This window comes from Colius striatus, chromosome 2 (genome assembly GCF_028858725.1).
Source record: "Colius striatus isolate bColStr4 chromosome 2, bColStr4.1.hap1, whole genome shotgun sequence".
NCBI classification, from domain to species: domain Eukaryota; kingdom Metazoa; phylum Chordata; class Aves; order Coliiformes; family Coliidae; genus Colius; species Colius striatus.
In genome coordinates this window covers 25,449,409-25,475,690 of record NC_084760.1, presented here as the reverse complement: position 1 = coordinate 25,475,690, position 26,282 = coordinate 25,449,409, and the positions used below count along the sequence as shown (strand labels likewise).

At 37.7% G+C, this 26,282-nt stretch overlaps 1 protein-coding gene across 1 annotated transcript in view; it reads left to right on the top strand.

Moving 5' to 3' along the window:
- Positions 1–683: 683 nt before the first annotated feature.
- Positions 684–26,282, top strand: part of MYOM2 (myomesin 2) — a 77,299-nt gene continuing 51,700 nt past the window's right edge. The window contains exons 1-12 of the mRNA XM_061989250.1: positions 684–790; positions 1,469–1,588; positions 3,222–3,360; positions 3,538–3,695; positions 4,611–4,703; positions 15,134–15,222; positions 15,303–15,353; positions 15,626–15,790; positions 20,097–20,258; positions 21,900–22,041; positions 23,662–23,861; positions 25,057–25,110. Of these exons, the coding sequence (XP_061845234.1) occupies positions 684–790; positions 1,469–1,588; positions 3,222–3,360; positions 3,538–3,695; positions 4,611–4,703; positions 15,134–15,222; positions 15,303–15,353; positions 15,626–15,790; positions 20,097–20,258; positions 21,900–22,041; positions 23,662–23,861; positions 25,057–25,110 (1,480 nt within the window). The remainder of the gene's footprint in view (positions 791–1,468; positions 1,589–3,221; positions 3,361–3,537; positions 3,696–4,610; positions 4,704–15,133; positions 15,223–15,302; positions 15,354–15,625; positions 15,791–20,096; positions 20,259–21,899; positions 22,042–23,661; positions 23,862–25,056; positions 25,111–26,282) is intronic.

Genomic DNA, 26,282 nt, shown 5'->3' with positions numbered 1-26,282 from the left:
AAATACTGATCAAACTATGCTGCACTGGAGAAAAGTCCATAGGAGGGCAACCAGAATGATTGGAGGCTTAGAAAGAATAACCCATGAAAAAAGATTGAGACAGATATTTTTAGTTTAAACAAGATAAGTGAATGGAAATGCAAACAAAATCTTCAATAGACTGCTGCAAAAGTGGGTGAATACAGGTTGTTTTTTGTTGTCATGGTGAATTGGCCAAGAAACAGTGAACATAAATTGCAACAAGGGACAAAGTAAAAGGTTTGAAGAGTGGAGAGCTGAAACTCTCAAAAAAACCCGAAAAGCTGTCATATTTCCATCCTTGGAGAATTCTTCTATAGAAATGTTAAATGATATCTGCAAAGAAGGAGAAAAAATGATCCAACAAATTCTCTTCTAGCTCTATCATCTCTGATACCATAGCTCATACAGAGTGGCTGATAAGAAACAACCTGAGGAACTCAGGTATATCATCAATGGCTTTATTTGTCATACATTGATGGAACTGTATACATTTGTACATATATACATTTGTTGTATATATGTACAAAAAAAAAATATATGTTGTATATACATTTGTACACATATGTTGTTGTATCAAAAAATAGCAAACCTAAGTGTCTGAAATATATGCCTAAATGTGATTTCACTCTCTGCAGGAATTACTGATTGTAACAAACTGAAGTATGTCTTCAGTAGCGGTGCCTTTTTACCAGAGGAGGCACAAGCACTTTGATCAGTCCTATCGCAACATTCAAACAAGATATATACTTGAGGAATATGCAGCAAGAAAGTAAGTGCCATGTATTTCACATCCTGAGCATAGAGAGGTTTCTATTTTGTTTAATCAGTTCTTTGAATCAAGATTTTTAGATTCATTTTCTTTCTCATACCATCCTTTTCCTGTGAAGTCTCAGAGTTTTAGCCACAAGATACATATTCTTTGTCTCTCAAAGCCCAGAGCTTTGATTCTTGGTTGCTTAAGAATCACCGTCCTCCCTCCTCAATAATTAAGATGCCTAGTTAGTCTAGCTTGTCTAGCTTCCCTTTTGAAAGAGGAGTTTTTGCAGAAGGTTATGTGAAGTGTAGAAGGGCAAGAATATTTAGAAACAGACAACATATAGGGATTCTGTGTCATTCCTGTATTAGACAGGCTGGTACCCTCATGGTTCACTGAAGTACTATCATCGTAGTACTTGAATGTTTGGAGACTGATATAAGTATAAATGTAACAGAACTGAATGGAAAAAAAATGCCTAATGTTCCCCAGTGACAGATGATGGGCAGTAAGCCTTTGAAGAACAAGTAAGAATCAGCACCCTAGTACAGATAGTGAGGAATGCAAAGTAGATTTCTCACTGAACAGTGCTCAATCATGGTATTCAACTCATTTAAAGTAGTTTCTTTGTCTTTTGTGAGTACATGATTTACCAAAATTGCTGTATTTTAACAATATCTTTTATATTGGAAGGGCTGCTTCCAGACAGGCTGCTTATTATGAATCATCTGGCTTGGGAAAAACAACCTGCAGGCTTTGTGCTAGAAAGGCACGCACCTTGGCCCATGAAGCAATGCAAGAATCCAGGAAAAGGTAAAGTTCTGCTGGTCACCACCTGTGTGGTGGCTCTGGTCTCATTTTATATTGCTCTTTTGCCAGAGCTCTTTTCAGAGTTGACAAGACTGGAGGCATCTCTGTCACTGTTCTTCACTATTCTATTTTGGCAGGAATACTAAATGACCAAGTGTCACTTTCAATCTCAAATTTCAACCCAGAGCTGTTCCCCTAATCCCCACTTTGACCCTTGAGAACAGTTTTAAAAGAAATATAAATTAGAATCTACCTGGGATCTGAAACTCATTTTTTGACAGATCTACTCCACTATTCCCAAATTTCTGATTTTAATAAATTTAAATGTTTAGAGTTCTTTCCTTAACAGCAAGAGGGCTGACTGTCACGTCTCAGTTACAGCCGTGATATGCAGTTCTGTACTAAATGTGCTGACAGCAATGTTCGTCTTAGTTTATTTGTCTGTTTCTGCTCTGCCAGGCTCTACAGTGACTACATCAAAGATATACAGAATTTATACTACAAGAACGAGTTCTGCCTTGTTTGTAGAAAACATGTTGTGAAAAATCATCTCTATCTGTACAGTTCTGGTACTTTGATTGTTCTGAAAAATATATCCTAGAAACAGAATGTTCTAGGAAAATCAAACTAATCTGTACACTTGTTTTAAAATTTATTTTTTACAAACTGTCTGAAATTTTATCAATTACAAAATATGTGGAAGAAAAATGCTGGCATTTAAAGTATGTTGAAATGGTATAAATAAATATTTTCAAAATACCAGATGTCTTGATCTACTATTCATTGAACTTCATGCAAGTCTTCTCACTTGTTTCACGGCATTTTGAGTTATGCTTCAAGAGTCTTGCCATATTCTACAATGACAGCCATGTTTGAAATGTCTGATATTCATCTTCCTTCTTTTGTCCTGTTGGCAAGGCAAAGTGTTGCATAAGCTGCTTACTACATCAGTATGAATGGAGGAACTTGAGCCAGCTCCTCCTAAAACATTTATGTGGGTTTTTTTTTGTAATTCTGAAAAATTTATGGACCCAGATTTTCAAGACCAATCCACAAATTAGTTTCTATACTTCTCACTCACCCTTGTCCAAGGATAGATTTTCTGCATGCAGAAGTTCATCCAGGAGCTTAACTCCCTGGTCTGTATCTTTCAGGGGAGGTCAGCTGATAGTGCTCATGGAGCCATCAGAGCTTCCTAGCTGCTAGAGTCGAGGGCAAACTGTAAGCAAGTCCCAGCTCTTGTCGGGATATGAACAGGAACAGAATAGGTTTTCACTCCTCTGCCTTCTTGTGTCCATGGGAAGGAAAATTAGAGGCCAGAAAGAAGCCAGGCAGGTTCTTGTTCTCAACTACCAGAGGGCTAAAACTGTGGGATACCATGTTAACCTGACCATGCTGGCTTAAAAGACCTGAAGCTATGCCACCACAGATACAGGGGGAAAGAAAATGAAGAAAAAATAGTATTAATTTCATATGCTCATTAATATAGGTAGATACACTCTAAGAATAATTCCAAAAGTAGTTTTCACATCTTACTGATATGGTTTCAGAGACCTTAGTTACATAATGTGTATGAGTGACAATCTTAAAGCTTCATTCTGATTACTCCTACAGGATATTTTTTCTTCTCCTACAGGACTCATGAGCAAAAGTCTCACATAAGTGAAGAAAAAAGGCTACGGTTTGCCAGTGAGTTGTCTGCTTTGGAAAAAGAGATTCACACAGCCAGGCACCATGCTAGAGAACATCTGGATAGACTAACCATACAAAGGATGGTACAGTATTGAACCTTTTTGTTCCTATCTAAGCAGAATTATATACTGAAATTTTGACCCGTGTTTGAAACAGCAATAGTAACTTAGCATCTTTCAATTTTGTGAATTTAAGATTAGACCTTCTGCCTCATTTAAGTCTGGTGTTAGCTGCTTCTTTTGTTTTCCTGTGTCTAATAGGTAGAAGAAAATATGGCTCTGGAGCGACATGCTATTGAGGAAAGTATAAGTCGAGCTCCTGAAATTCTAGTGCGCCTGAGGTCTCATACGGTCTGGGAAAAGATGTCTGTGAGCCTTTGCTGCACTGTACAAGGATTTCCCACCCCTGTTGTACAATGGTAAGGGACTGGCTTTTCCTAGGCCTCTAAAAATGTTGTTAAGCTCTTTTCATTTGGAAGTTATGGCATAACTGCTAAGTATCACATATATAATGTCTATGTTAAACCCCCTTTATAATCCTCATAGATGTGCTAGATTGTAGCAGTTAACATTGCCGTGGAAGGAGTGGGAGAACACCTTGCTTCATGGCTTTGTGCAGTTTGAGAAGCAAACTTGAGTATTTCAGAAAGCAGACTGTGGAAGGCATTCCACTTTTTCTGGCCATTGAGTTTCCTGATGATGAAGTAGCAAATGTCAAAACGCACTGAGCTCACAGGGTACTTGCTAAGCCTGGGTGAACTTGCATAGCACCACTGTTGCATGGGCTGTTTCTATGTTGTCTTTGTGTCAGCCTCTGAAATTGCCTTCTTCTCTAGCACCACTGTTGCATGGGCTGTTTCTATGTTGTCTTTGTGTCAGCCTCTGAAACTGCCTTCTTCTCCAGAGGAGTGCTGTTCTGTGTATATGAGAGCCACAGGCTGGACTGTGGAGATCTAACCTGAGGTGCCACTCTGGTGCTGCTTACCTTGTTTGTGCTTTACTGTGATCCAAGACAAAATTTACTTCCCATCTTGTGTCAGGGCTAGTGGACTGGAAAGTCCAAGTCATGTGGCCACTTCTCTCTACTTCACCACTCACTCTTCTGGTTTGGGTGCACATGTTCACTTTTCACTTTCTTATTTCAATGATGGTCTCCTTTTTTGTCTTCATGGCCCACTGTGGATCTATCCATACATACTGGAAAGTATTCTATGCAGGTAGATTTATAGAGAAGGCTCAGATGATAGTAAGTGATCTCTGGATGTAAAAATCTCATAAAATAATACAGTGCATAGTAGCTAATATTAATGAGTTCATTTTTTCTTCATTGCCAGGTACAAAAATGAGGAACTGATTACTCCTGCAAGTGATCCAATGAAGTACAGAATTGAAAACAAATATGGAGTACATGTGTTGCATATAAGCAGGTAGATTGTTCTGGGGAATACAACATTTTTATACTCTACATAACATATTTTATATCAATTACAATTAAAAATTCTCACAAAGGCTGCTAGAGAGTTGTTGAAATCAGAATACTGCCACTCAGGAGCTGAATATTAGATCATGAAAATGAAATTAAAAATTATAAATGTTTTTTATTTAACTCCAGTAATCTGAAGTTAAAGAAGGTAGAAAAGAAGTGAGTAGCTGAAAGAATTGTAGTTCCTTTTTTATTATATTTTACATTCTCAGTATTCAGTGTGGGAAATCATCTGTGTATTTTATATTCTTGCCATGTTGAAGCTCTTTATGGTAGGCAAAAATTTACCTGGTCAAGGCAAAGATATTCAGTCAGTATTTGTTTTATTATATATTAGGATCTGTTTACTTTTTTACCTCTATTCTTTTTGTCCTCCAAAACCTAAGGACATATTTTGAGATTTTTTAAAAATTTCTAACTTAATTAATCTAATTTTTCAAAATAATTTTCACCTGTGGTATAGGAAATGCCTGAGTAAAACAAGTTCCCATAACTAATCTCGTACTGTCCTAAACAATTGAAATATTGCATGTTCTGTGTGGTTTGGTATAAACTTTTTTTAAAAAAAGCCCAAAGAAAAATGAGGAGTTCACCGTGGTGTTTAAAAAGAAAATTAATATCTAGAACAGAGACATAAAACTCCCTTTTTAATTTCTCCAGAACATGAGCATCATCTGTGCTGAAACAGCTGGAATATCTGTAGGTAACACTTGACTAGCCAAACACTTAATCTTCTACCCTGTCTCCATCTGTCAGTAGTGGAAGCAGCCCTGAGCATAGTCTGGTGGCATTAGTACAGAAAATAGCTGCATAATTTCTTGTTTTGGGAAGGACTATGTGCCTTTGCCATCCTGCAGCAAAATCCACTCCAACTGTCCATCTTTTCATAGCTCAGGATGAGACAAACATATCACTGTACAGAAGCTGACAGCAAGAATCCCTCTGTTGTTGCATCTTAAGGAATACTTCTCAAGGAGCAGCAATGCTAACGAGTACTTCTAAAGTAGTCATTATCTTCTACTCCCAGGCCATGTATACCTTGCTGACTGCTCTTTGTATGTATGAGATGTTTCAACACAATTGATTCCTCCCACCAACATTAATTTTGCAGATAAGAGCAGGAGATTAAAAGATAAAACCAGCTTGTCCTCTTCCAATCCTCTCCCTTGCAGCAGGGAAAATGGCAAATGATCTCATTTGTCATGATGTGTGTGAGTGACAATCAGGAGATGAATCTTTGGTGACTTCTTGCTGGTGAGTGACTGTGATTGTCTTTCTTTATTCCCTTTGGTTAGTGTCCATGAGCAGCTGCTTGGTGAGTCTAGATGCTGAATATGTGGTAGATAGGTTCCTTTTTCGACATTTTGGGAGTAAATGGCCTTTTGAAGAAATGAGAACCAGTGTTGCTGCTGCTTTCTGAGCATTGGTAACCATCAGGCTGAAGGATATTAATAACTTACATGCCCCTGGTCCTTTTTTTTTTTTCCTGTGTTGGTTATCAGTCATGTAGACATCATCCACAATCAGCTTTGGAGATGTTCAGACCCAGCTATATTTATTCAGACACACCACAGAGTCATTTATTGGCAACCACTCAGGTTCCCACACCCATCCATCATTACCCACTGTTTACTAGTCCCAGATCTGTAGATATTCATGCAGGCTTCCTTGTGTTCAACCAAGCTGCCATCTTCAGAGATTGTTGCTCTTTTTCTCTTTTAATCTGTCTGGCAATGTGGTCTTTGCCACCCAAAGATGCCTGACTGCTTTTCCACACGTTTCTGTTCTCCATTTAAAAGAATACTTGGGGATTGTTGACTCAGTTGACCCGGTTATGATTTATATACCAGAGATTTATGCAGTTTATTAAATTAAAATGTCTAATCTTAAAATTTATTTATTTATTACTAATCCATTTTATTTCAGAAATCAAACATTAGTTGTCCTAAAAGACAGAAAATCAACATTCAGGAAGCAGAAGAACATTTTGATAGTGCATTACCAATACCAGATGTTTCTTGTATTGAAAACAATGGATGGTAGTGGCTAATATATGTGTATATGATTAATGATTTTATCCAAACACATATCAATTAACTCTGGATTTTCTGTACACATCTTTGTGCATGTATATTTGTAGTATTATTTGGGAAGTAGAACTGTTGGGATTCTCTACCTATCCGCTTCTGTGCTGCTCTCAGCTGTTCATACCAAAGTGCTGAGCTGCATGTCATCTGATCTGCAGCAGCTTAGAACAGCCTTGGAATTTATTGGCTACCTTTCTAGTGCTTCAGTGAAGGTTTGGGAGTGAACTTTTCCTTCTGATGCAAGCACGATATTTATTTATATGAGTATTCCTTGATCGCAGTGGAAAAATTCTTGAGGCACCAAAACCAGAACGTCACCTTGTCATCTTAAAGTAGCAACTGGACATGATTTCATACCCCCCTATTTGCTGTCTTTCAGGGCCTATAAACCTATACAGTAACCAGATAATTTTCATTTCTCTGTCTCGTATTTTTATGATGCTCTGTGTTCAACTTACCACATTTTCTGCAAGCATTCAGTGCTGTCATTCTCATATAGTGCCTCTTTCTTGCTCCTTTTACGCTTCTTCAATTGGAAGTTTGAGCTCAAGGTCTCCCTTGAGCAGTAAAGAGAAGGGGGCTGGAATGTCATTATATTTTTCACACATCCCATGATTATAGAAAAGATATTTCCAGCTTGTACTGGGGTAGTGGTTCATCCCATCTTTCATCTCACTTCTGATAGGTGATTCAGAAGAGATAGAGAGGAATCCTCTGAGGGAAAGCGGCTGGTATTTGAAGTGATTGATACATGTCTCAGAATATGAGGGTTTGTTTAAAATGCATTTCTTTATTTAACTATACACATAATACAAGAAAAGATTTCTATATCACAAGTAATCAAGATGAGGATGCCTCATTACTTTATGGCATAGCTGCAAAATATTTTCTGCCCTAGTGTAATTAAATTAGTAATAATTAGTGTAATTAGTAATTAAAAATCATGACCTTTTGAGTTTCTTAGTTGCTGCTACTTATTTAGCAACAGGTTTTGTTTTCTATTTGTTTCCTGTGATGCCTCCTTAAGTGTGTCGCTTAGATTTATGCAACTGGGAATGGCTATATTACATTTCCTGTTGTGTCGCTGGGGCCTAGGCAGCAGTATGCTTCCTGACCGACAGCCTTCCTGACCCTCACCTCTGTGAGGGTTTAAGTGGGAGGCAGCTGGAGAGCAGAAGCGGCAAGGAAAGAAGTTTGATTTTCCAGAGCTCTGTCAGCCTGATGTGACTGCACATTCTCACCTATACGATGCTCAAAGTTTGGCAGTGTTTTGCCTTTTGTTAGGACCCTTTCCCTTTCCCGTGCCGTTAAGTCATCGCTTAAGAAGTGCTTGCAATTGCAGCAGGAAAAGTTTCTGCTTGCATCAAGAAAAATGCATGTCACAGCCAGCAGAGTGCAGTGCAGTCCCTGCTGCCAGCAGGCAGAGCCAGCCCTCTGCCCAGCCAAAAAGCTGCACAACAGAATCAATCTTTTCTCTTCTCACCATTCTCCTTTAACAAATGACACTCTGTAGTCAGTACAGTGCTATTTTAGTTTGATTAGGCACCAAAGGCTGGAGATGATTTAATCTGGAGAGACAGAGTGAGGCCTGCCCTTTCTTCTGCTGTAGGTGGGAGCAGAGGAGAGCAGAGACACTGCGGCAAGGCAATCCTCTGGCACGGAAGGCAGAGCCTTTCAGCTGCACAGGCTGGATCAGGTGATAAACTGCAGCTCCCGGTGTATCTGAGGTATGCAGTACCACTGAGTGTATAGGCAGCAGGCGTGGTGTTCTTCTCTCCTTGATGAAACAAATGCCCCCAGATGAAATGATCTGTGATCTTCTGACCTGTCAGTCGCTGTTCCGTAAAAGCTGCAGTAGTTGAGAGTTGGAGGAAGTGGCCATCCTATAACCAAGGTCCTCTCTTCAGTAAAAAGGAAACCCAACCAAGCAAAAAGGATGAGTCAGATTCAGTCTGACTGGAGAGTCAGTACATGCGATGGTAATCCTGTAGAGTATTTCCACATTTTGATGTTATATAGCCTTAACACTGAAAATTTTGTCATTTGGATTCAAAGGAGGCAATTTTAACTGGAAATTTACTACACAATCCTTCCCATTCTTGACATAGACAGAATTGTGTTCCAATTCAGGCAAAAATGTTATCTCAACTCTCCTGTGTTTAAATCTATACCAGCCAGATGGATGAATATATGCATTTTAAACTGACATTATCTGCCTGGGGAATATTCCCTGCACAAACATTAGCACTTCAGAACCTCAAGTGGATTCAGTGCAATTTAATTTTCACAAAAAGTATTAGTACCTTGGGACAAATGCAGATCTGCACTCACATTTCATGCTATCTAAATGTACTCTATGCATATCTTATCTGACCTTTGTAAAGGTTGGGAAACACGGTCTCCATCATCATGCAAGAATAACTATTGGTGAGACCACACCTTGCCTTCTAGGTACTTCAAACATAGTTTTTAACTGGTCTTGTCTCAATGCACTTCACAGTACAGTTTAGGAAATCCAGGGTTTTCAGCATACAGAGAAGTAGATAGTTTCACGGATAATCCTTGATCTGGGCATTATCTGGCATAAAAGGAAAGTAAGGACCTTATATGTCTTGCCAGACTATCCAGCTTTCTTCAGAGTGGCTATTCATTGAATATGCTGTATAGCTCTTACCCACTAACCCCATAGATTTCCAATATCAGATCTGAAGGCCTTCCACTGAGTACTAGGTTATCTAAGAGGGTTTGATTTCTGTTCTGGAGAGTCTGGTTAGAGTTCTGTCATAGTTCTGGCTTAGCCAGCAACGAAGCACCACGATAGTCTCTTTCTCACTGCCCCCCCCCCTCCACCCATCCACTCCCACCCTCCTTAGGATGGTGGAGGTCCCGCTGAAATGGGAGGAAAAAGATAACCAAGGTTCTTGTGGATTGAGACAAGGGCAGGGAGAGCTTGCTGCCCATTATGGTTCCAGGCAAAACTCCACTTCTAGACTTAGAAAGGAAAGTAGGAAAGTTTGTTCTACTACCTACAAGAAGCAGAACAGAACAAAAAGGAAAAAATGAGCACAATGATGAGAAAAATACAATGAGCACTTGAAGATCTCCTTCCCCCACCCCTCCCCTTCAGTCTTTCATGGATGGTCTGTGACACTTCCCTCTTCTCAGAGGAGGATCACTCCTTGCATTCTTCCCCTGCTCCAACACAGTGTCCCTCCCATGGTACACAGTTCTTAATGAACCTCTCTGATGTGAGCTCTTCCCAACAACTACAGATTCTACTCACAAACTCCTCCAGTGTGGGACTCCTCGTGGCCAGTAGCATTCTGGGCACCTTCTACTGAAATGCTGCCCTTCCACAAATTCACAGACTCCTCTGGGCACAGTCACTACCCAACACTGCCAACAAATCTCGGCTTTTCCACTCCTCTCTTCACGGGGTTCAGGGGAGTCTCTGCTCCAGCACATCTCCTCCTTTCTTCCCTTGCTGACCTTGGCGTCTCCATGATTGCTTTTCTCTCCTCCAACTCCTTCCACTGCCACCACCACCTGGAAGAAAGAGAACAGCAAGCAAGAACAGGAAGAACCTTCTTATTCCAGCTTCTTCTTAAAAAGTGATCATGGAGGTGCCTAATTGGCTCAGCTCCAAAAGTGAATCTGACTCAGACCTGGGGAAAGTTTTGAGCAACTTCTTACAGGAGCCATCTTTACAGGTGCTTCCCCATTACCAGAAACGGCTCCACACAAGGAACTGTAAAACTCTTTCAAAGCAGTGACATCCAGAAAATAGGTAGAGTTTTAAAAACCTCTTAAATAACAGAAAGCGTCTAGCCTGGGGAATTGCAACCTGTATATTAAAGTATCTTGTTTCTCTTCCTAAACCCGAAGGATATTGTAAGAGTGTGGTCAGACATTTAGTAACAGAGTCGTAGAATCATTTTGTCTGGAAAATAACTTTGAGATCATCAAGTCCAACCACTAACTACTAACCTAACACTTCCAAGCTCATGTCCCTTGGCACCTCATCTGCTTGTTTTTTAAATATCTCCAGGGATGCTGACTCCACCATATCTCTGGGTAGCCTGTCCCAATGATTAATAATCCTCTCAGTGAAAAAGCTTTCCCTAACATCCAATCTAAACCTTCCCTGGTGCAACTAGAGCCATTTTCTCTTGTCCTGTCATTCATTACTGGGGAGAAGAGACTGACCTGCACCTCACACCAACCTCCGTTCAGGTAGCTGTAGAGAGTGATCATGTTTCCCCTCAGCTTCCTCTTCTCCAAGCTGAACAGCCCCAGTTCCCTCAGTTGCTCCTCGTTAGACTTGTTCTCCAGACCCTTCACCAGCTTCGTTGTCCATCTCTTGACACACTCCAGTACTTCAACGTCTTTCTGACTTCTTTCTTTTCTTCTCCCTGAAAAAAATAGGTATCATTCCATCACTAATTTTGTTAAATAGCTGCTTTCCGACATTGAACTACCTGGGTTGAAGAATCACAGATTCACAGAATCTTAAGGGTTGGAAGGGAGCTCAAAAGATCATCTAGTCCAGCCCCCCTGCCAGAGCAAGACTATCTAGAATAGGTCACACTCATCCAGGTGGATTTGGAATGTCTCCAGAGGAGGAGATTCCACTCTCCTGTCTGTTCTAGAGACTTTTAAGATCATATTCTGCTTTGTCTTCCTTGGAGACCATCACAAACAGGAAAATGTTATCAAGAGGTGTATTTTGCTGTTTCTTGTGAGAGCAAAACTGTGGGGAGGGAACTGAGATGAACATAGATGTACATCCATTTGAAAAGTTAATCAGGCATTTGCTTTTCTGCTTCATTGTTTTGGGGAGACAGCTTTGCAATTCTTACACCTCTAAATTTCTGATGCTTTGCACAGACTGGAGCCCCATGTTTGTTCAGAATACATGTTTCTATAGTTTCTGGATTATTTTTGACACCTTGTGATTAATTATAAATCCTGAATGCTGTATAACTCTTACCGAATTTAGTATTGACTATTTTCTCTGTTTTGCTGAAAATGAAGACAACATGGAGAGGAGAAGATGACTACTTTAAAAGGATAGTTGATCACAGTCAACTTCAGTTAAGATATACTGAAATTTTATCCTTCTCAACACTTTGTAACAAAAACAAATTTTTAAAGAACAATCAAGTTGGATTTGACAGAAGCAAAGCTGCCTGAAGTGATGGCCTAATGCAGTAATGGTAGGGTAGTGCTCATCACTCAGATGTAATACGGGTGCTGCCCAAATCATGTCCAACCCAGGGATGGAACAGCACTTCATCAGCAAACACAGCATGGCTTCCCCAGCACATACCCTGTCAGATGTAAGTGTGAATCATCCTCCTGGATGGTCTAGTTCACCCAGGAGGAACTTGGACATGTAGGTGGAAAGAAGACACTGAACCTCTGTAGGTCTTTGGGCAGGATCATGAGTGTCCTGGACTGCAGGCTGGAGGACTGGAAGCCTTTATATGGCATGTATCTGGAGACGAAGCATACAGGGTATACCATGGCATATATCTGCCACCAATGCCTATAGGGATTGCACTCCTGGACTCTGCCTGAATATAGTAAATTAAAGATATCCTTCCCACAGTGGTATCTTGACATGTGATAGACTCATGTCCTTCAGGACATGACTGTCAGGACATTCAGACTGTTTTCTGGAAACTGTCCTTTACTACCTCTTGAGTTGTGTCTGGGAATCCTTTTGAGGAACTTTTGGTGGATACTAAGGCTCGCCAAGAGCTGCTCTAGCACATCAGCACTAGGGTAATCCAATTTCTGGGGACAAATGATCTAACACTTCTTAATTTACTAAGATGTAATATATTTTATTAAATATATAACATACTATGTACTATTTACTATATATTGTCTATATATCTCCTTAAAGCAGAGATGTAGTGCAGAGTGATGAGAACACCTTACAGTTTCAGAACACTTAATTCTGAAATGTTCCTTGTAACTAGTTTTTGAAATGCCTCATTTGTTGTTAGCTTGTTTCATTATGGCAAGACACTGTACCGGACTGTGATAAATATAAGAACTATATAGATTTCAGTACAGAAACATTACAACATGACATGGGAAAAAAGCTTGTACTTCAATTTTACCTTGCTTTTGACATTTTATCATCCAAGTGTTTAAATACTGTGAAACTGGGATAGTAAAAAAAAAAATGTTCTTCTTTTAAGAGGTTAGTGCAAAAAAAAGTGATGGAGTTGGGCAGCTTGAAGCAAGTTCAGAATTAGTTAAGCTTTATATACATCTGTGAACAGATATAATTTTTTAAAACCCTTCCTGAAAACAAAGCAAAGCAAAATTTGAATAATATCAAGCCTAGTATTTAAATTCTTTTAAATTGTTTTCCAGACACCCTTTGCCTATCCAGATTGCAGTAAGGCACTCAAGGGCTTTAGACCCAACTGTAGGCTTTTTGGTTAAGTGCCCTGGTCTTAGGACTTAGCCCTCTGTTTTTGATAATTAATTGTATGATAAACTTTGTATTTCACTGCTTTATTTTGTGAAATGCATGGCTGAAAAATCGCCTCCAGGAGGAGCTGCTAGTCTTGTACTTTTAGAGACGAATCTCAAATTAATAGAGCTTTCATCGAGTTGTGTTGTAGATATCACAGCAGAGATAGTATAGTGTTTATGATTCAATGCTGTCCAGCATATATGCAAGAGCTGAAAAATAGGTGTCTGATGTGCCTGTCACAGGTGCTATGTATCCCCAAATTGACATCCTGTTATGTAATTTACATCAAACACTTTTACATACTCTTTCTTCTCCCACACCTGGGATATATGATCTCTTAAAAGACAAGTGCGACCAGAATTTTATCCCTTTCATCTGGCAGTTGCCAAAAAAATCCAAATTTGTTTTTCTATGAGGAAACTAAGTGCATGCATGCAGAACATTGTACCTCATCACTGGAAATTTCTGAGCTTCCTCCATTAAATGCACCACTAAATGAACTACACAGAAGAAGGATTTAATTGTGCATGATTCAGACAGCATTCTGATTAGCTGATGGCTCAACTTAATAGGCTTTCAAAGAATAAAAAAATCATCAGATTTCTTTATCAGACATGTTCTAGAATCCTTGACTAACATAAAAGTTGAAAAAAAATTAATTAGACCCCCAAAAAGTTTTGTTCATTCAATAACAAAATGTTTTCTTTCATAATTAACATGGTTCTGAAAATAAAGCAGAAGTAACTTCTAAAATAATTTTTAAAATTAACATTTCATTTTGAAATGTAAAAATGAAATATTTTACCTCCCTCAAAATTGTTTCTTCACCTGGATTAAGTTCTTTCAGCAAAACTGAAGAAATCTCATTCTACTCAAATGTGTATTTTACCAAAAAAGTAGTCCAAAATATTTTAAAATTTTTGAGTCAGTAGTCACTTATTAGAAGCATAGCAGATGAGTTTATTTCAACTATAAATTTAAGAAATTGCACAAAAAAAAAGTTTGCACAGTTTAGTTTCTTTTCCATTACTTCAATTTTGTGTCAATAATTCTCTTGACCGATACACTTTAAATAAAAAAAGAACTGTAAAGTCACAGTTTGTGTCTTAGCATCTGGCCATACATCTGCTAATGTAACTTCCTCATCAAGGAAGGATATAGTAAGTGAGACAGTCCATCACTGTGTAATATTTTACATGAAGTAACTCTTTTTAATTTATGTTTCATTATATTTTGCTTGCATAATAAATATCTTTTCTCACTAAAACATATATCAAGCCAAAACATTTGTGCCCATAAACAACACTGATCCGTGTCCCTGGTTTTATATAATTTCCTATGGTCTGCCTAAGAAATACAAGAGAGACAAAAAATATGAGTATTTGCCTACTAGGAATAGTCACAGAAGAAGGAATTTCTACAAGTGTCACATCTACCTTTTTTTACATCTGTCTTTCTTAAAATACATGTCAGACGGGCAAGATGGATTAAGGAAGAGGGTTAGATACAGAAAGGGAGTAGCCAGACTGGCGTCCTCCAGCTATCTCTTTTTGGTCACTCTCTTAAGGTCATGTCCAATTTGCTCAAGCTTGCACACTAGTCTGTGATAAAACTGCAGTAAAAAAAAAAATACCAGCCTTCCAATTGTCTTTCATCAACATCTTGCACTGTGTAACAACAAAGAGCTTAATACACATTTTTTGGGGTTGATATTACTTTGTTTGTAACATCAATCTTTAAGAGAATTTGTTTTTGTATAGCGTCATCTGTTTTCCTCCTTCTCCCTTTCAGAGCCGATTTTGATGATTCTGCTACCTATTCAGCAGTTGCAACAAACATCCATGGACAGGCATCAACTAATTGTGCTGTGCTTGTGCGAAGTAAGTCCCACTTTGTAATTAAAACAAGAAATAAATACAATGCTCGTGTCATTGAATGCTTATTGTATGTCTATTTATAGGGTTCAGAGAAGATGAAGAGCCTCACCCAGCTGGGATAATGCCCTTCCACTGTAAGCATTTTTTCTTTTTGCTTAGGTAGTTTATCTATTCTTATCAGAGTAATGTTTTAAAGATGAGAAAACTGGATATAATTTGCTTCTTCTGGCATTGCCTTCTATGTATTCAATTCCAATAGGAACTATCTGGATGTTTTTGCTTTCTCAGTTGCATAGATAATCATACAGTATAATAGAGAACTCTGTCTCCTGTTCAGATCAGACAGTAATCCGTTGGTGCCAAGTACAATTTACTTATACTCAAGAATGTTTTTTCTCATGCATAGTGCCCCTGTCGTATGAAGTTTGCTTCACTCACATTGATGTCCAGTTTCTGGAGAAGTTTGGAGTCACCTTTGCAACTGAAGGTGAAACACTGACCCTGAAGTGTTCTATGTTGATTACCCCAGACCTGAAAAGACTACGACCTCGTGCTGAGTGGTATAGAGATGGTGAGTTTGTACACTGAATAGAAACTACTTGGAAAATGATGGAGAAAACACTGAGGACACAGATCAGGCTTAGAACATCAGATTCTCAGAATTAAATTTGGAATAGAGAAAACAAATATCTAGGTAGAATTTATAGACCTACACTCTCTTTCAGCTAAGTGAATTGGTCAACCTTTTCTTGAGCAGACGTTTACAACAACAAGAGGTAATCTCACATTATGTAATACCACAATAGTCAGAAGGTTTACTGACTAGATGGAGATCCAAACTTACTAGATTTGACTATGACTTAGAATTGAATACTGTGACCACTGAGATGAATAGTACTCACTGAGCAGTAAATTAAAGTTTGAAACACTGAGATATGAGTGTGAGTTTTCCACTTCCATCTTGCTCAAGTATTTATTGTGAATTTTATATTAAAATAAATGAAATGTATAATTCAGAAATAGCGATAGGAGCCAGGCCTGAAACACATGCCTTTGGCAGGCTATCATAGATATTTAGCTCACACACAATCTCTCTGAGGGATTCTACAATAAATATTCTGCCTGAAGATTCGAGGAAAGCCTTGTTTTTAGTGAGACTTTTTTGGTGAGACTTTTCTTCAAGGTGATCACATTTGAGAATGGTGGCATCCCAAGACTGATGTTAGCACTGGTCCCAATCAAGCTGGCAGAAATGTCCTTAGTTAACAAAATGTGATACATAAACTAAGAAGGGACAGTAAGATTAGTAAGGCAGTTAAGATAATTTGAGATTAGGAAAATCAGGGAAAAAAAGCCTTTATTGCCACTAGTTATGGCTTTTGTTTCATGTACATTATAGTTTTGTATAGGTTTGCATGTGATCCTTCAGGGCACAGACTTTCATTCCTACTTGTCTGTCACTGTGGTCACTTCATTATGGTATTAAATATTAGATGTTACTAAAAAAAATATGACATGACAATGTAGCTTTTTTGATTAGTAAATAACTTAAAACCTGAAACTCATTCTTGCACCTAGATTCTGTTCTCACTGAAGTGTACAGGGATTTGTAATAATTGTAAGTAATCACTCATCTTTCTCTGAGGTCAACCATCAGTTTCAATAGTACTTTCATGTCCTATTGGACCCAGTTTCTCAAGGTGTTGTATCTCTGAAAGTTTGAGTTTGTAACTATAGCTGTAACAAAATACTAATTTGCAAGGGATATTCCATATTGTTACGCTTTTCATCCAACATGATTTTTTCTTACACAACAGATAAGATAACAAATTCTTACAACCCTTTCAGTTTAAACCCTCATTATGCCAAGATAATTCCCTCTTGATATGTAACAATTTGATGCTCTTTGTTTTCCCCCTTATTTGACTTAAGTTTGCTTTCCGTTTGAAAACCTGAGATGAAATTTTGCTGTCTTTGACACCAATAGGTTTTTGCTAGTAAGTCAGATAGGCTTTCATCCCATTATTCTACTATCCTAGGAAAAAAGATTATGCAAATAAGTCTAGATTTGTTCTTTATTGCATGTACATGGAACATAATATTTCCAAGTGATGTACAGATGCATCAACTGACAGAACTTGATCCCAAACACAGCTGGAATTCATGCACTATGAACCTTTGCTATGTGCTACAGTTCCCTGTGTTGATTTTCTTGAGAGCTGGAGGCAATACATAAATGTAAACAATAAAGTGGTTAATAATTTTTTCTACATCATTTGCTTTATGGATTCTGGTTTGGATTTTTTTTCCTGAATCACAGAATCATAGAATGGTAGGGGTTGGACTAGAGATCATCTAGTCCAACCTTCCTGCTCAAGCAGGTCCACCTACTTCAGGTCACATAGGAAAATATCCAGGTGGGTCTTGAAGACGTCCAAGGAAGGAGACTCCACACCCACGCTGGGCAACTTGTACCAGGTCTCCCTCATCCTCACAGTAAGAGAGTTTTTTCTTATGTTTGAAAGGAACTTTTTGTGTTCCATCTTTTTTCGATTACCCCTTGTCCTATCGCTTGTCCTATATACAACAGAAAAAAGAAGTAATACTTAATTCTTCCCTTGCATTAAGAAAAACTGCACTTTTCCTAAAAATTTTCAGTTTATATTAGTGTAATAATAATTAAATCCCTGAGATGGATACATATGATTTACTTCCAATAATTAGACAAAAGAGAAATATGTGTTTATCCAGAATTAATAAGCTTCAAACAAGTGAACCTTATTGAGGATGTCTACTGAACTCATAGGGGCTTTAAGTCAACTGAATCAAATACTCTAAAGTGGTTTGGGATTTGACAAACATAAACATGGTATCTACAATTCGTGACCACTTAGAGCAATTTAAAATACTGAAATAACTAAATAAAAAAATTAAAGTTCAAGACTGTGTGTAATCAGCTGGTAACAGGAGCTTTCTGTTAAGATCTCTAATTTAGTATAAACATTATAAAGCTTTATGCATGAGCATTATGTAATAATTTATACTGTAATCTAGAGTGAAAAACCATGGAGTTGAGAATTTATCTGAAGCTTCAGCAAACAAAAATGAATGATAAGAAGAATCTTCAGTATATAGTAATTCCCCTCACTTTATATGAATTTTCAACAGAATAATGTTTTAGGAACATTATCATATGTACAGGAAACAGCATATGAGGCTTGAATCACACTACCTCTGAAGGTCAGTCTCCTGCAGGTTCATTTGGTAGTATGTTCTGGGAGAAGTGACAGAGTATAACATGTGAATATATTGGGAGCTTGAATGCAATAGTGAGATCCTGTAGTTGCAATATTATTGTGACAATAGGTGCATGACTACCTGCTCTATTAAAACTTTTGGATATGTTTGTATCCTCCAAAATTTACTCTTCTTCTTGACTTACCAAGGAAGTCATCCGTCGAGACTGCATTAAAAAAACAGAGATCGTGCTTTCCTAGGGTGTTTTGGTGAGTCTTTGGCCCACTGTGAAGGAGAGGAGTTTTTCTTCTCTTACTAAACATGACTAACTCTAGAGTTTTCTGATCTTAGGTACACATATAGGGTGCAAACCGATGATTCTGACTTTGATAGACAATACAGTCTTGCCTATAGCTTGCCTATATAGAGCATCTGAAATTCTACTCAAGCTGGGAGTGTAAGTGACCATCTTTTCAGAGATGCTCATCACTCAGTTGCATTTTCTTCAGGATTTTTCATAAAACTCGTGCATTGGTTAAGGCTTCTAGGTGAAGACATTTTCTGATTTTATTTAAAGTACTTCATGTCTCTCTACACTAAGCCTCAGTATCACTGTGACATGCATGACAGAAAGGGGACATGCAAATTTTCTAGGTAAGGATCTCATGGGAAATACATGACTAAAGATACTTTGTACACTTATCAGAAAACAACTGTATGCTTAGGTCATTATGTAATTTACCACCCTAAGTCTTAGTAGCAAATATCTTCCAGATACTTTATTATCTGAATATGTGTCAATTTTTATATCTTCGTATGCAATTTATCTGTTAGGAAGGAAAGCTGATTCCTCAGCAATTGTTTAAGGATCTGCTCCAATGTGTACTTATGCAATAGAATAATAAACATTTATAGATATTCAGCTCCTTTAAATATGTTTCTGCTGCATTGATTACAAGAAATTAGTATGCAATAGGATTTAGGGAATTAAAACCAAAAAATAATCAAATCAATTATTAAAAATGGTAATATGCAAAAGTCCCTTGGCTAGCATAAAATATCCTGCTCATTCTTCTGCTCTGGTTTCACTAAGCAATCAGATTAATTTGCATTAATCATGGGTCACCACCTCTCACCTGTGAGATTCAAATTTAATTTTATTCACTGCTCAACAGACATGTCTTGAAGATTTAAATATGGTGTATATTTATAACAGTCTTCAGATTAAACTGAAATCTGGTCTTTAAAATTGAAGGAAGAATGTGACTAATCTGACATTTGACCTGAACAAGTAGCAAAACTTATTAAAAATGAAATAAAGTTCTACACTGCAATCATTACAGGATATGACAGGTTTTCATGTCCTTATTTTGAAATGTTTATCAAAAATTATAGTGATGAAAATTCTGTTGTTGGCACTGCATTGGATAGACTGAGATTTCATCTTCTCTAAAATTCACTGATCAGATATATATACAGAGATGTGTCTTACTACCTGTGGATTTTTCATAGTATGAAAACACCATCATGCTGAATAAAGCCAGCATAAAAGTTTGTGCCCCTGACTAGCACAGAGCTACACTAGATTGTAGGTCGTTCTTGACAGCATAGTAACATGTCTGATGGGTTTTCGCTTCCAGATGTGCTGATAAAGGATTCCAAGTGGACAAAGCTGTATTTTGGAGAAGGTCAGGCAGCTCTTTCCTTTACTCATCTGAACAAAGATGATGAAGGTTTATATACCCTGCGCATGGTTACAAAAGGTGGAGTGAGTGAATACAGTGCATACCTGTTTGTCAGAGGTAAACTTTTCATTTGTTTGTCGAGGAGAAATTCAAAAGAGTAGTAGAAAGATTGGTTTTATTAAACAATCCCCTTAGACAACTGAAGTACAAAATAAATTAATCCCTGTGGTATTTCACAGTAATTTTACTAAAATATAGTAAAATATCTCTGTGCTAGAAAGATCAGTGACCTTACATGAATGGGGAGCTCCAAGAGGAGCATGTTTCTGAGGGTATTTTCTTTCCTGAAGAACCAGAGAAATCACTCTTGTGAAGAAACTGTTTGTTTCTTTCTTTGCTATCTCCTTTCTTTGTAAGAAATAAACATTGAGATGTGGTTTAGTGGTGGACACGGCAGTGCTAGGTTAATGGTTGTACTTGGTGATCTTAAAGGTCTTTTTCAACCTAAATGCTTCCTTGACTTTTGCAAAGCACCAGTCCTCACTGTGATGGTTTTAGATCAAGAGATTGTTAGCATGGAATGAGCCTCACTGGGCACTTTCATGTCCTCTGCCTGGCCTCAAGAGGAGGCATAGCAGAACACAAAAAAATATTGTCACCATTATAGCAGTCCCAGTCATCTTAAAAATCAGAGAAAGGAAGCAAAATAAAAAATCAGCTCGCTGAAATAATGGAGTTTTCATGAGGGACATAGATAAAAGGAGGTAAATATTTTAAAGTAGAATAAATGTCTGAATTTTCGCTCACATCTGCATGCACAGCTCTCAGTGAAGTGAGAATGAATTTACACATGCACCTGTGAGCACAATTTAGTTTTTGCTATTTTTATTTTTCATGGAAAGTTGAAAACAACTCTGGCTGAGCTGTCTGAGACTCTCTTAAATACATTGGACAACATCCTTGACAGTAACAAGCTAGAGCAGTCCCACTGAAGTTATTGGAGTTGTATTAATTTTAAAACTCATTCTTTTTGGAAATGATTTAGAATATAAATCTTGCAGAAGTATCACTCTGTGTAGGGTGGAGGGATTTGAATGGTTTTCCAGGGGCTTGAGACCTATCCTCCTCACAAGAATAGTGCAAAGGCTTAATCAACTTTGCAATATGTCCTGAAAAAGCCCCTCTGGCACTCTGATCTCATTGGAAACATTTCTATTTCCCAATTGTCTTCTAAGAAAGGAAGTACCCAGGTGAAAAAGGCTCATTAATATATAATAACTTCCAAAAAGTATTTTGTTGCAGTGGTGGGTATATTTTAAAGTATCTCTCTTGTCCAATTTTATATTGTGTTTCATCTCTTTTCATGCACAGAACCCTGTATTGTCCTTTGGAGTCTCTAGTGTCTTCTGTAGGCTTTCCTCTTGCCTTTTTCTTTAGCATAGACTGTGATCTGATACTGAGCATCAAACAGCTCACAATTAATTGTGATTGGGATTTTAATTCCTGTGAAAAGTAATAGATGTTTGATGCCTAAATAACTTTTGTCTTCAAAAATATCCCTGAGTATTTTTGTCTTTGTGGACATACAGATATTATGGGCCTGATTCATTAGTGCAGTGAAATGGTGAGTAACGCAGTCTTTGGGCTGTAACTCATATACAGAAATAACGCAGTGAACTGGAAATCTTCTCTTTTGTCTTTGTGCTAGATTTCAGAGGACTCAGGGTCAAATCTGATTGATTTTTGTTTGTGGTCTAGATGCTGATGCATTGATCGCAGGAGCACCAGGGGCGCCTATGGATGTTAAATGTCACGATGCTAACAGAGACTATGTTATTGTTACCTGGAAACCACCAAACACAACCAGTGAGAGCCCAGTCATTGGATATTTTGTTGACAAGTATGTAAACAGTGGAATTTATTTAATTTTGTTCCTTGCCAAAGACATATATATATATATATATATATATATATACTGAAGAAAAAGAAATAATTACCATTTTATCCTCCTGTACGTGTGTTACTTGGATATATTTTTACAGACCCTTGGCACTGGAACTCAGTTGCCTGCTGTGTTAAATTACTAGATTATTCCCTGGCAAACTTTTAGCCTAGATGATCTAGTACCTTCCCAGGCAATTCTGGGCACAGCCTGGGAGTTAGCAGGGGCTGGGAGCCATTCCCAGTAATCATTTGCAGGCAGCCACATTTTATCAGACACTAAAAATATTCAACAGTATGAATGTGGCCAAATCAGAAAATGAGCCCTGGTGGTATTTTATTTATAGAAGCCAGAATCCATGGGCATCTTGAACTAGATTTAGTCTCTTTAATCTATATACTGCAAAAGCTGAAGTCTGAGAGTTATTATGTTATCTTTTTATTTCTACCTTAACTGTGGTACACCAGGAGCTCAAGGCATGAGCTGCCAGGAGCTGCTAGTTTAAATCAGAATAGCAGTCCTCTTTCCTCCAGTCTGCTTTGCTCTTTGCTGGATTTTCAACTCAGTGCAGGCAGCTGGGGAGCAGGGGATCTGAGCACCGTTTCTCATCTCTCTACCACTGAATTGCACGCTTGCCCCTTGTAGCCAGAGCAGACACATTTGATCCTTAGTGTCTGAAACTCTCAGTCAGCAAAAACGTTACTCAAATGATTTCATAATGCACTCTGTACTACATTTAAAAGCAACATTTGCAGCCTATTGCTATTTACTACCCTGTAATTTGGTCTAGTTCAGTGACAAGTGTCTGGGAATTGCTGAAATTATGTATGGCATTTGGTAAAAGAGAATGAACTTAATACCTAGGGATTCTACCATTTATATCCAATTAGTGCAGTGCATATATGGTGAGAGTATTTCACCTATTTTGTGTAGTCAGCTGTGCCTTTTGAAATTTTGCTTAGATTACTGCAGTGCCAAAGGAGCCTTTGATCATGACTTTTGTTTTCCTGGTACTGTCAGGACAAAAGGCAGTCTTCTTCACAAAGGTTTATAGTAGTAGGATGTAAAACAGATATGTATACATAAAGGAGAGGGTATGAGGATAGCATTCTGTTTCTTGATGACTCCTGCACTCTGTACATCAACCATTATTTAAGAGAAAAGCATGAAGATGCTTACTTAAGAATACAACAAGAAAGGGTTGAAGATATAGGTGAATTTTGCAATTCCAGGGTATTTTGTGGAGATGCATGTTAAAAATAGAAGTGAATAACTTGCTCTTTATATAACAAGGAAGAGAAGCAAATGGAGTGGAAGCAGAAGAGAGTTGAAAAGGCCAAAATCCATGCAAGAAAAATGACCTTTGCAATTGCAGTATGAATAAATACGAGCAAGGTGGGAACTGGTTGCCTGATCAGAGGAAAGACTGTATGAAATGTGTGACTTTATCTAATGAGATGTATGGTTTAGTTCCTTAACTTAGTGAAGAAGACTTTTGTATTCTGACTTGGCGTGTGTAGGATGGTATATATTCATTGTGGGACGAATCTGACAAATGCTGTCTTCTGCTACTCCAAGATGTGAAGTAGGTCTGGAAAACTGGGTCCAGTGCAATGATGCTCCTGTAAAAATCTGCAAATATCCTGTGACTGGTCTTTATGAAGGACGGTCTTACATATTCCGTGTGAGAGCAGTGAACAGTGCTGGCATTAGCAGGCCTTCTCGAGCCTCTGAACCAGTTGCAGCTCTTGACCCTGTTGACCTGGAGAGAACACAAAGTAGGTTACACAAAGCTGGAACAGATGTTGACTATTTGATTTTTCTTTTGTTGTGTTTTTGTTTGTTTGTTTGTTTAAAATTCTATTTCATTATTTAACCTAAGGAGCAGAGTTTATTTTCTCCTTTGATTAAATATCTCACTAATTTCAAGGTGGGTGATGTAGTTAGAAGGGCAAAGTCCGTACAGACAATTTGTCAGCACCTAGGAACTCCATCTCTGTTATGACTGGTTATATGGATGCTCATTTTCAGAAGGAGTAATGTTTTCAAAAGAACTAATATGCTCTAGAAGCTTGTACCATTTGCACTGGGAGATAAGCCATCAGATCCTTTAAACTTCTCTATTTGCTAGCAGTAACTTTTGAAAATGCTATAAAATGTATTTGTTTAAGTTAAAGAAAATATATGACTTTGTCATATTAATTCACTGTCTCATAGACTGTTGTCTTTATGATCGTCTTTGTTTTCTCAGTGAGATGCCAGTAATGGCACAAAGCTCCCATGTTATGGGCTGGGGAGAGTCTCTGATACTGTGACATTTCTGGCAGATGGAAAAAGTTGATCTATCTAATGAACAATCTCTTTCTAAAAGCCAATCTTGTGCTCAAGGCCACTGCAGACTGCAAAGAAGTCTTATGAGAGCTTCTTCATGAATAGAGCAAGCTGGCTTACTCTGGGGAGTAGTTTTATTGATTTAGCTTTGTCCTAAACCCCTGTACAGATTGTATCCTTATATTGTCTACTCACACACTTTCTGTTTTGTGTGCTCCTTTTACTAAGAGGAGAATTAAATTCGCTATGAACATTACAGAACATTGTCCCAGTGTTGTTTGTAAAATCTGAGTTGAATATGTTGTGTTTCCATTAACTTTACGATTAATTCCTATGACAAAAGTCCAGTTCATGATACAATTTTTTACTCATCTGCCACAGAATTGCATCCGTCTACTGTAACCGTAATTCCTGCTTTTTAGAACATCTTTAAAGAGTATTGTCTTATTATGCTCTGGTTTCCTATGAAAGTGAATGAACCAGTGTATGACTTGGAGTTGACACCATCTAGGGAAAGATTTCATAACAGAGTTATAGAATTAGCGGTATATGGGCTGTTAAACAGATGATGAACAATTATTTGAAAAAATTGTAAATATATCAAACTGATTCAAGAAACTAATTGAATATTTTGGTTAACAGCTATCCATGTGGATGAAGGGCGAAAGATTGTGATCAGTAAGGATGACCTTGAAGGTATGTAGGATTTCTGTGATTTCAGTTCATTTATATTCCAGGAATTTAGCATTATAATTAGAAACATAGCTTGAAAAGAAATCCATCCAGTGAGTATACTCTTTATAATAATAAATAAAGACAGATATTCTGGCTTTCAAGGCTGAGAGAGCACAAGTGAAATGTGACATCCAAAAGGATGTAGAACGTCACACTCTCAGCATCACTACTTTGATTATGTGCTGACATCATCTCTTCACCTTTTGCTTTGGCTAGTCCTAAGCAGAGTTTAAAGAGCTGAACATTGTGTTTGATTGCCCACATTTCCCTTCCTCCTTTTGAGAGCTAAAAATAGCTTTTTAGACTGAATTTGATGATCTGAACAGGTTATTTCCATTGTCATAAAAACTTACACAATCCATCCCAATTCTTTAATTACTATATCTATCTGAATACAGAGGTTGCTCTTAAGGTGAAAGTTATGCATTAAATATTTGTTCCTCAGGAGAACTGTAGAGATCACTGCCAACTTTTGAAAGAAAGCCTGAATTTCTTCTGTTTTTGGTTGTTTCTATATGTGGTGATATTTTTTTAAGCTTGGATAACGATCTTTTCACTTAAACTATCTAAAACGTTCACTTTAAAGGCTCAATAGTAAAAAAAAAAAACAAAAAACTGCCTACTCTCTTCCACAAAGGCTTTAAAATTGTAACTCCAATACTAACATAGTAAAAGAGAAACCATCTGAGAACAGATATAGTTTGAATGAGAGAAAGACATTAAATGGTTTTCTCAGTGTATAGGCGGGACAGATGAAGTTTCTCTACTTGTACCACAGTAACCTAAATCAATTGATATAGGTACTGTAGGATCAGAATCACATTATGGGATCAGAATACATTTTTTCTTTTTTGTTAGGCTTCACAGAACATACTCTTGTTCTCAGAATTGCCTGAGAATGATCAGAGGTGAAATATTTGTATTTCTGTTACATGAATGTGTAGATTTAAAAAAGGAATATGAATATTCAAATACCTTGGCTTATATAAAACATTACTTTCATCTGCAAAATTTGATACAATTTCTGAAAAAACCACCTCAGAGATAACAAATGGATTTCATTTTTAGTACTGGATCACTTTCCATTCTGTCTGCACAATCATGTTATAGCACCATAACTAATATCAGCTTTG